Here is a 12,356-nt window from a genome sequence, read left to right as displayed (position 1 = left end):
CAATAGAAGGCACAATTCCATTGTTCTGTGACAACACTGGAGCCATTGCTCAAGCAAAAGAACCAAAATCACACCAAAAATCCAAACACGTTCTGCCAAAGGATCACTTGATACGAGAAATCATTGGACGTGGAGACGTCTAGATTCAAAAGGTTGATGGAAAGGAAAATGCTCCATACCCATTCACTAAAGCTCTTGGTGCAAAGGAGTTTGGCAAGCACAAGTGAAAATTGGGAATGAAGTACAAGAGCGATTGGCTCTAGTGAAAGTGGGAGATTGTTAGGGATATAGTAGACATACCCTAGATCCAATCTCATATTTGATGATTTGAACATATTTTTGTGAACGTTATTTGATATAAAAATATATGGAATTCTTTTGTCATAGTTATTATTAATTATTTGATTAATTTGATAAGGTCCTTGATTAAATTTTGAGATTTGTCATCGTGATAGAAATCATGATAATGAGAGCAAAGTCTCTTACAATTTGATCTAAATTTGTTCTTGATCGTAGGATTATTAATTTGGACATTAGTAATCCGGTTAGATCAATATTTATGTGATTGTCTTTATGGGATAAAGATTAGTTGATCTCATTAACTGAATCACATAGATAGATGATGCATATAGAGATATGATCATTAAACCGAATCATTGGATAATTCCTAGTGGTCAGAATAACATAAATTGGCAAATAGGATATTCTCTTGAAGAATGTGATGTAAGAGTTTCCTCTAACTTGAGATCGTCATAGTAATTGACAAGTTATTTATTGTGCTTTGATACTAGACAACTATGGCCCTAGGGCGATAGTTGAAAGGATATTGGTTACGATTAAATACTTGTAGAATTAGTGATTGGTCAAGATGGAACCTGTCAACTCTTGGTAATGAGTTTAAGCTCCAAATTGTCATGAATTATAAACGACCAAATTAAGACCTTGGTCAGGGCAATTAAATGATAGAAGAAAAGAGTTTCTTAGGTCATTCAATGGTTGATTAAATTTGATGTGAACACATAGTTGGTCGCCTATTAGGATTTGACAGTTAAACCATATCCTAGGGCGATCCAGAGCTATAAGGACAGAAGGATACACTATATTATTCTTCTACGGATTCTTGATAGTAAATTGTATACTTCATGTTATCCGGTCGTTAAGGAGTGTTGCTAGACGTCACCCTTGATTAGTATATCGATTATGATCAATTTACTACCGGCTTAGTATTGAACCTATGGGGTCGCACACTAACGAGTGTTCTGATCTTTGCTAAAGGATTAGTTACTTTATTATTTGATAATTAAATTAGTCAAATAGAGTTTTTAATCCAAATAAAATATTATTATATTCTTTGCTAGCATAGAGGATTTAATATTGCTAACAAATACCTTGGAGTACCACTCAGTACTAAGAGGATATCCTTGATTCAATGTGAGCCATTACTGGAGAAAATATTAGGCAGGATCACCTCATGGACTTCAAAGTTTTTATCTTATGCAGAGAGGTTGCAATTGATCAAAACAGTACTGTTCTCTATACAAATCTACTGGCCACAGATTTTTGTTATCCCTAACAAGATAATGAAGAAGATAGAAACAATCTGCAAAACCTTCCTATGGACTGGAGGAACAGATGCTTCAAAAAGAGCTTTGTTATCATGGGACAAAGTGTGCCCCCGAAGACAGCAGGTGGATTCCATGTACTAGACATGCATATATGGAATAAATCTGCAATTTGCAAGCTATTATGGAATCTGTGTAGGAAGAAGGACAAGTTATGGGTTCGTTGGATCCATCTATATTACGGGAAGAAGCAAGAAGTATGGGATATCAAACCAAGGAATGCATCATGGATAGTTCAGAAAATAATTAAAGCAAAGAGGTATATAGAAGTAGTAGGAGTCAGCATGAAGGAAGTGGCAGAATGGAACTACTTCTCTATCAAGAAGTGCTATAATGGCATGCGAGGGCAGTATCAAAAAGTATCATGGAGGAGATTAATGTGCAATAATCTAGGGGCTCTAAAGTAGTTTTTGTATTGAATTTAGCTATACAAAACAGGCTCCTTACAAGAAGCAGACTACACGCATGGGGGGTTGCAGAAGAAGTAAACTGTCCTTTGTGCAATGAAGCAGAAGAGACTATAGATCATCTGTTGTTTAAGTGCCGAATTGCTGGAGGTATATGGAACAAGTTGCTACAGTGGCATGGAATAACAAGAACTTCGATGGAAGGGCAAAGGGAGATACAATGGGCTGAAGGCAAAGCAACTGGAAACAATGCACATGCTCAAGTTTATAGACTGACTTTGGCGTGTGCAATGTACCACATATGGAATGAAAGGAACATAAGAGTATTTCAAGAACAGCAGAAAACAGTGGAAGTGATAGTGAGTCAAATTGTACAAGAAATAACAATTAGAGGATCAAAGAATATCAAGACAGAGAAGAGAATAGCAGAAATAGATTATTATCTGTAGTTGGAGATAGAAGAACTGTAGTAGAGGATGAGGAACTGGGAATGTCCAGTTTCAGTTATGACATTATACATATTTGCTATTGGTAAATAAAATCATTTAATTACCAAAAAAAAATATTACGAACAAATTCATGTTTTCTATTTGGAATAGAAAACTAAATTATATCTCTTGAAAATATATATGTGATATATATTTAGTACAATTAATTGATAATTGCTTATATATTTTACATAATATTAATGATGACTAACTTATTAGATCCAATTTAGAATTGGACTAACTTTAGACCAGGACGTGTCGGCAATTCCTTTTTGGAATGAATTCGGTTTTGAAGAAGGAAAATTATATAAAGTTAAATTTTAGAAATTAAACTTGTACTCCAAAAGGAAAATCAATGCCTTAACCATTATTTTAACAAAATAGGAAAAACGTTCCTATTTGATGATATAAAAAAGGTGTTAGGCTGCCGAAAACGAGAGAGGGTATTATTCCGGAAAAGGAAAAACTTTTCCTGTCACATTAATTCTTGAGAAAGAAAAAAATACTTTGTGATAGTGAGAGTGCAATACAAAGCCAAGAGAGAAAATAAAATTACAAGAAAAATGTTTCTTGTTCTTCTAACATTGAGTTGAGATTTTTGAGAAAAAATTCAACACAATATTTCGTTCAATTTATTCGCGGGTTTCGTTGATCAAAGAGTTGATAGCAAGGATCGGTCTCGGTGTGGATATGCATAGAGTCTTCGCACTATCGAAGAAAATTTTGAAACAAGACTCTCTTCACCAGGTAATCTTTGATATGTAAATAAATTTTAAACACGAAAAGATCTGTCTAAAATTGTTATTGTCTTCCGCTGCGTGTTACGAACATCTATATGCAATCATTCGTCCTTATACCTAATTCTACCTTTAAAATTTCGCAAGAACACTAAATATACACCTTTTGTTTAGTTAGACTTCTTAATCCAAATATAACGAGCTGGAAAATGAGTCAACCTTCAAACTATGAAATATCCAGGGAAGTATTTCGTATTATTTAGATGATATTTATCATAAATAAACTTTTCTATATTTTTGGAAGAATTTTCAGTATGTACAAAAGCAATTTCTAGTACATAAGTTAAATTAATTAAAATATTGCTCGATTCTTCTGTATTTGACCCGGAAATCTATTTGGTTGCATCATATGTATAATCTCAAAATTTCCTACCTTAATTCGTTGACCATGAAATATTTTTTAAATTTGAATAATAGCAACAATGATAACAGGAGTTTGAAATTAATGTATTGCTAAGTCGCCGTTCAACATTTCTGGTATGTTTAAGAATACATGAGCTGATGTCATGGACTATTGTGGACAACTTAAGACAGATAAGAGACATAGTTCATAAAATACAGGAATATTACGTAGCAATACATCCAACCTACACAATATTCCAGATTACAGGATAGTGACATTGAGAGTGTTTATCGCCAATTCCGCATAAAATAATTATCTTTGGATTCCAAATGGATTTTATTTTCTCATGCATTACATAGTAAATATAATTGCAAAAACGCATTTCACAACACTTCTTCAAGTATAAATCTAATCAATGATTTAATTATGGAAGCGAGAACAAATTCGTTTTAGAACCCTGACTCTATTTCGAGTTATCCTAGTGGAAGACCTATTAAAGGTGAAAACGTTCCCTGTCAAAATTCTTTTATTCTTCGAAATTGATCAAAGACATCTAGTTAAAAGTAGATGGATTCTACCATCCCACTATAATCCTTGAGGGTGAAGACGCATGGATCAATATGTGAATGTGTTAGGCCAAAAGTATGGGGCGTAGGTTCTACATACCTTTTATTTTTTAATATCTGAAAACAAAAAGTTAGGGAAAAGACATTAATTATTGTAATTACGTGGATTCTACACACCTTGGACTTTATTATTCTTATAAGTTGGATGTTAATTTCATTTCAGTTAAAATTAGCAAAAGCATCCTTTTAATTATGCACTCAAATTAAGTACGTACAAACAGTGCGAAGTTAGATTATCACTAGCTACATAATATATTTTTTTAGCGACCCTTAAACAAAGGCGACTTCGCCCTTACAGTGCAAATAAAACAAGGAAAAAATGAATTTAAAGAAAACCCTAGTTTACTTGGGAAATTAGAAAGGATCTAAACACAACACTGCTCGAGCTAGTAAGGTGAATATGAGAGCTAACTCATAGCGATTGGCGAAGCTCATATAACAGCTATCACGTGCACAGTGTGATGTTACAAACTTTGCCTAAAATTAAAAACTACAGCATATATCAGATTTAATAACATTCAATATTATTGTGACTTTTAGATTTAGCTATAAAATTCTCTCATGTAACCCATAATATATACGTATCTTCATGTAAATTAAAATTCTTTGCCATTAACAAATAGTTAAAGCCTTAGTCAAATCCTGATCACACCAGGGCTAGGTGGTTTTTCTTACGAATAAAAAGTAGGTACGTAGAAAAAGTTTTAAGGAACAGAAAGAAGAGAAAGGGTACAAAAAAGGATAGCAGAATAATAATATGAGATTCTTGAAATCAACAGTGCAAGGAATAGTAAGTATGTGATGCAATGATGCTAATGAGTTATGCCAGCTGCATTATTATGCCTTTCTCCATAGATCTCCTACACCTCTATATTCTTTTTAATCCATACATGTGAAATTATACAAAAAGAGTAAAAGGGTTTTTCTGGTGTGTGAATCTCAATTCTTTTTCTTTTTTGCTCTAATTGAAATGAGCTTTCAAATTGGAGGTAGGGTTGCTTTTTGTCGAATTATTTTAGGGTAGGTCATCTCTGTTGTAATGTCCACTCACACCACATGGGAGGAAGGGAATTAATGGGCTACGTGACCATTTATAATATTGAAATAAAGAAAGTGTCTTTTTAAATTTTTTATGTGTAAAAGATAATTTTTTTATGTAAAAGTAAATTATGCATGTAAAAAAAATAGAATCATAAAACTAAAAATAAGTTTATAAAGACAAGAAAAAAAAGTAACTGAGGATTAAAAGTTAGGCAAAATACCTTAAATCATCCCTAAACTTGCCACGTGGATTTTTCTGTCTATGTAGCATTTTTTTTAAAATAATATTTTTTTTTACCTTTTTAAGAATATTACTTTTTAGATAATTTTTTTCGAATACAATTTATAATAAAACGTGGATAGAACTACATTATTTAGGCTAGACATTTTTATTTGGCAAAAAATAATAAAGTTTTAGTTAATATTTTTTTTGAATTTGACCTAAAAATAAAGATTTATACAATTGAAATAAATAGTCAATGCATCTAAAAAGTTATAAAAAATACATAGTTTGAAATTAATTATTTTGGCTATAATTTTTTATATAGCTCTAAATTACGGTGCTCTAGTTTTTTATTTTATTTTACAGATTTTACCTAAAAAAGTAAAAATACACAGTTAAAATAAATAGTCATTGTATCAAAAGAAGAAATAAAAAAAGTGTACAATTACAAAAAATTACAAGTGCAATTGTACACTCTTTTTATTTCTTCTTTTGATGCAATAACTATTTATTTCAACTATCTATTTTTATAACTTTTTAGATGCTTTGACTAGTTATTTCAATTATATAAATTTTTATTTTTAGGTCAAATTCAAAAAAAACAAATTAACTAAAACTTTATTATTTTTGGCCAAATAAAAATATTTAGCCTAAATAATGTAATTATATCCAAGTTTTTTTATAAATTTTATTCGAAAAAAATTATCTAAAACAGTAATATTCTTAAAAGGTAAAAATATATTTTATTTTTAAAAAAAATACTACAGACAGAAAAATCCACGTGGCAGATGAGTGCACCTACACTTTTTGTCACATCAGCGTCTAGGGGGTAATGACTCTCAAAAGGCCAAATTGAGGGGTAATTAAAACTGAGCATAATTAGAAGCGGTGTGATTTAAAGTATTTTGCCTAAAAGTTATAATGGGGTTCCATTTGAATACCAAATTAGAGAGAACAGAACTTTTTGCTCTTAATGACCATAGTCCGTAGGTAAACAAACATCTAGCCGACAAACCAAAAAGGGATGGCTTAGTGGAAGATGATCTCATTTAACATTCTTTTTATGTCTCTCGTATTGAGGTAAAACTTTTTTTTACCCTAATATTTACATCATATCAATAAATATAAAGTATATTTAATTATAATTAAGCAATATATATTCTCATTCTACTTTATAAAAAGGGCTAAAACGGTTCTCACCTATTGATTGGGTATAAAAGTGCTCTTCATTTGCATATTAAGCTAAAAATGCACCTATCATTTTCTTTCAGATCAAAAATGCCCAAAAAAACTAATTGGCCGTTAAAACAAAACGAAGAAGGCCAAAATCGCCCCTGATCTATTGAAAGTGGTTATAAATCCGTTAAGTACATACTAAATTAAATGACTTACCCATTTCTAAAAATGTAACCTACCCATAAATTTGGATTTTATGGCTAGTTGGATCTTTGGAAATTGGTAAGTCATTATAAATTGATATGTGATTAACAAATGGCCTTTTTAACCAAATCAGATAGATCAAAGGCAGTTTTGATCCGGGAAAACTCTTTTATTATTTCTTTATACTTTTAAGGGTCATGCGGACTAAATTATCCCGGATTATAATTCCTAGATTAATTGATGTCATTTGAGAGATGTGATAAAATAATACCAGGTTTGATAGGATATCCAGGATTAAGTATGAGACTAAGTTTATATTATATTTGGTTTATTGTATAGATTTGTTCCAGGATAAATTTATACTATCAATCAAGCATAGTATAAATTTAGTACCACATTTTATCCTGTCTTATACCGCGTGCCAAACAACTCCTTAGTTTTTCAATCTACCTAATCGTCCGTACAGTTAGGTAACGTGGTCACTAATTACCATACTAAACTAAGCGTTGCCTGGTTAACCGACAGCAACAACGGGAAACACCATGACTATGTTGTCAATTCAATGTCGATTGAATTATTTAGTTAAAAAAAAAAATTATTCAGGTAGTTTCGGAGTATAATTTTACCTAAACATGCAAAGTGAGTTAAGAATTTTTGCTAAATCTGGAATATCTTTCTAATAACACCAAAGATTACTAAATGCGATAATCTTAGGCATTTAATAAATATATTGTGCTTGAAGAAAAAGCGACGTGTGCATGGAAATGAGGAATAAAATTTAGTTGGACTTCCTTTTTGAGCCGCAAGAATAGTATAGACGGCTAAATTTAGAAAAAAAGATTAAATTTTCGGTTTTTACTATGAAAAAAAATCATATTATACCATATGAAACTAACAGCTAGATTTAACCTTTTGATACGATTAACGATCAGTGGCAGAGTACGTTTGATACTGTAAGTGTTTCAAATATTGGTTGAAGAAATGAACTATTCGATCGTATTCTTACATGGTTTTGGATAATCCTCAGTTAATGGTGAGCTAATATTAATTTAGGTTGAATCATACTCGAAATTTATTTTCTTAATTAAGATGGTATTGGAGTCCGACTAATTCTTATTTATTTAATTAGAAAATTGTACATGCATGTTGAGATCTGAATGAATTGTTGTCTCTGTCTATCATCCTAAAGATACTTTAAAAGGTCCTTTTTAATTATCTAGGTAAAAGCTGCAAGCAAAATGAAGTATGAAATAGCAAGAACAAAGAAATTAAATTTTATGTTGCAGCAGATTTGCTAGGCTTACTGTGGAAGTCGCACATAACAGTTAAATTTCGACACTGGAAACGAAGAAAATATCGAAAAAGATGCTAAAGCCTGAAGCAATTATTGAGTATTATTTTGAGATTTGTTGAATCAAATAACCCTACACTATATTATAGTACTCAATATATAAACTAAGTGAAAAAATTTCATCAAATCAACAAAAAGTCCAAAAACACGGTTTGACTAGCATATGACGTAAACTAGCTACCTTTTATATTTTGCTTGATTTATGATGTTTCTTGGCTTTCTGCTGTATTCTGTTTCATATTTTTATCATCTCTTAGATTCAATCATGCAAACTGAAGGGGATATTTGGTCAATGAACACATGCGTAGAGCAATGAACGATGTACACTTCACTTCCAAGAAATTTCAAAAGCTGCGGGGCTGTGATCGATGTTTCCAGAGCGCAGATTTAAGAATTAACCAGTACGTCTTGAATTTTAATTTTTCAGGATAAAAATATTTCGAGTTATCCTGAAGTTAAAATTTTTAGTTTAAAATTTCAGGACAAAATAAATATTGGTTAATCTCTAAATAGCATTCTCGAGAATGGTTATCTGTGTACTTGCCGCATAATCTTCAGACATGAAACGTAGATTTTGACTCTAAATAAGTATGAAACCTACATGAAGGAATAGTCCTTCTTCTTAATTCTATTTATTTATTTTAAGAAAATGTAAAGTCAAAATTGTACAAGGGGTGCTGTCTTTTTCAAAAAATATACGGGAGAATCCTTTGTTTTCTGGCTATTTGTAGCTTTCTTTAGGATATACGGGAAAATTACAAATGAATTTTGGTTTTATTTAAGGAGCAAATGATAAAATTGACGTGTCCTTGTTAAAATAACATAAATATATACGCACTTGGAAACATCCTCATGAATTTTCATTTTCTTCCTTTTTGGTACTATATGTAGCACATAATATCGGAAATTGTATACTACATAGGAAAATTTTAATTTCGTTAATTTGTGATTGTTTATTCTTTCTCTTGTTTTTGACATCAATATATATATATATATATATATATATATATATATATATATATATATATATATATATATATATATATACTAGTTTAAGAGTACGCGCGTTGAAAAAATTGCACACACGCCCCCCAACATCCCCACCCCCTCTCCCCTGTCTGTGGAACTTTTTGAGCACTACAAATTCACATCGACCCCTTCACTTATCCTTCATTCAATCTCCTATCTTCTCCTTCACTTCTTCCCTCTCCCTTTGAAAAACCAAAGAACAAAAAAAAAAAAAACATATATACAACTCCATCTATAGCTGTCTCCTATTCAAGATTAATTCTTGATCATTTTTCATCCATCTAACATGTCAACCATAGTATATCAAGGTACTCTGCAGTCATGTTTTGAGTCCCAAATCATTGAAACAACTACCTTAAAGCTCAAGGTGCCAACCCCATCTACTATAGAATTTGGTAGAGGACCTTTTTTGATAGAAAACAATGCAGAAAATCTTAAAGAAAAATGCCAAAACAAGCCCTCCTCTACAACAACTACTACTAGTAATCTTGATTTGGGTGGTGGTTGGAGTTCTATTCAAACTCTTTCCAACATTTCTAAAGAAGAAGGCAGCATTTATGTGCACCCTTTATCCAAACGATCTTCATATTCATCTCGACTTAGTGCAAAAAGCCTTGAATTATGCACTGAAAGTCTTGGAAGTGAAACTGGAAGTTGTGATATCATGGACAGCAGCATTTTCTCCTCCTCATTTTCTTATTCAACAATTGAAAATTCACCATCTTCAACAGCAAAAGTTGACCATAAGAATATGGCAGCTGAGTCATCGTCATCATCATCATCCACGTGGTCAAGAAACTGTAATAATAAAAGTCGTAGTAAGAAGAAGAATTCTTGCACCAAATTTCCACCTCCTTTGACAACAATAAGGGGTTCGAATTCTCTACAATTTAGACCCCACCGCGAAGATGGTAGGTTGATAATTAAAGCTGTTGAATCCCCACTTACACATAATTATCTTCAAGCTGAAAGAAGCAATGGCCGACTTAGGCTCTGCTTTTACAAAGATGGAATTTCCAATTTTGAAGAAAATGAAGTAACTGAAAATGACATGTTTGAAAAAGAAGAAGAAATGGAGGAAGAAAAATTAGAAGAGGAGGAAGAGAAAGAAGAAGAAAGTGACGTGTACAATAATGTAAAATGGGATATAGATGGAAATAATTTTGAAGTTGAGGGTGAAATGGGAATGGAGAAATGTCAAAGCTGGCTAAGTAGGTGCAAGGAAGGTGGCCAAGGCAACAAGGTTTTTTGTGATTGGAGGAAACCCTTATGGGTGGCCACTTCCTAATTATAAGTTTTATTTTGGATCACTTAATTATAGTTTTTCACATTTCCATATGAATATAATATATTCATATGGTTTTGTTTTCCTTGTCCTTTTACTACCTGCGTTGGTTACCTTTTTTCTTCTTCTAAATCTAACGTTTCCGCGAAAGAGGGCCATTCATTAATGGTTCTGACTGTATAAAACTCTGTCTTGCGCACTTATTAATTTGAATTTTCTCTGACTTTGTTAGAGGGGGACGAAAATTAATGATTATTATTAGAATATTAAGATGGCAAAAAGCTTAATCAACATCTCAAGTCCAGTGAAACACTCAAGTATCGATCACTTATGCTCATGAATAGTCTTTTTTTCTTTTCTTAAAGAAAGTATTATTATTGTTTGAAGAGCCAAACAAATTTTTACCCATCATTTTATATCAAATATTAATTTTAAGTATAACAATTATAAAAATTATGAAGTACAATATTTTACTTAAATTTATAAATAGTTCAACTTTTGCACATTATACTCCACAATGTTTTATTCAAGAGAGGAAATAATAAAGATGCCTTTTGGTTGGTCGTTATTATGGTTATTTGAACATGGCCTCTCAAAAGTTTCACAAACTCCTATAAAGTTATCTTGTCATCCTTATTTAGTAAAGTAAAACATAAATAAATAAATAAAATACTAGAGATAACCAATGGTTGGCTATACAATTGTGAAGGGCACAAGAATGAGACAAGAATGATTACGTTAGATTGCTTAAATTAGAAGGGCCTTAATTTAGGTGCACATGGCCCGCTTCACTTATTTTGATACATCATTACACTTTACGTGATTATAATCATAGTTATGAAATTTTTCCACAATGATGGGGTTTTAGGTTACGGTGGTTGATTTTCAATTTTTAAAAAATAATGTTATTTTTTTGTTTCTTAAATTCCTAGAAGAAAAAGAAAAAAAATTAATGAGAGTGGCAGAATCAGAATTTGAAATTTATTGGTTTAAGATTTTAGCCCTTTTAAGTTTTTAAATTCTAAATTGATAATTTTTACATATTAAATGAATTTCTTAAGACAAATATATAATTTGAACGAAAGTAATTGTATTCGATCGAATCATATCTCATACACTAGCTCCAGCTCCAGCCTTCAGTGTAGGTACATATTTGTATTAGGGGTGTGTACAAACCGAACCGAAAAACCGCACAAACCGAAAAATCAAATCAAACCGATTAAAAAACCCGATTATGTTTGGTTTGATTTGATTTGATATTGAGTAAACAAATTCGAACAAAATCGTCATATAAATATATCATTTTTATATATACTTTTAAGATTTTATATAGAATTTTCTTTAAAAAATGTCTAGAAATATTTGGGATTCTCTTACGAGATATAATATTTAATAAAATAAGAAGTGCTTCATATTTATTAACCTTAAATACTGGCTTATATGATCACTTTCTTATCAAGTATGACTGAAATGTGTCAATCTCTTTGTTCTTCCATATTCATGTGTCAAGATCTATTAAATTCTTATATCTTTTTCGAATTTGAAGTGGTTATTATTATTTAAGTATCATATTGATTTTTATGTTTAATTACTAAATTCGATTAACCTTGAAAGTGTATATCAACGAAAATTATTGTCAGACGACTAAAAAACTAACTAGCATGTGTTACTAAGTAAATTCACCCATAAGAAAATTTAATAGATAATATGCTTGTTAATTTTTTAAATTTTTACTAAATATATATTTACTTATAAAAAAATTTA

The 12,356-nt window shown here is 31.0% G+C and overlaps 1 protein-coding gene across 1 annotated transcript; it reads left to right on the top strand.

Annotated features, from left to right (window-relative positions):
* Nucleotides 1-9,593: 9,593 nt before the first annotated feature.
* On the top strand, nucleotides 9,594-10,595 carry LOC104234917 (protein FANTASTIC FOUR 3). The gene has a single exon (XM_009788565.1). The coding sequence runs from the start codon at nucleotides 9,594-9,596 to the stop codon at nucleotides 10,593-10,595; it is 1,002 nt and encodes a 333-aa protein (XP_009786867.1).
* Nucleotides 10,596-12,356: the final 1,761 nt, after the last annotated feature.

Source organism: Nicotiana sylvestris, chromosome 1 (assembly GCF_000393655.2).
Source record: "Nicotiana sylvestris chromosome 1, ASM39365v2, whole genome shotgun sequence".
NCBI lineage: Eukaryota > Viridiplantae > Streptophyta > Magnoliopsida > Solanales > Solanaceae > Nicotiana > Nicotiana sylvestris.
The sequence above is the reverse complement of the archived record's forward strand: the minus strand, read 5'-3'. Positions and strand labels throughout refer to the sequence as shown.

Coding starts and splice junctions, on each gene's coding strand:
- LOC104234917 (XM_009788565.1), top strand. CDS start 9,594: ATGTCAACCATAGTATATCAAGGTACTCTGCAGTCATGTTTTGAGTCC.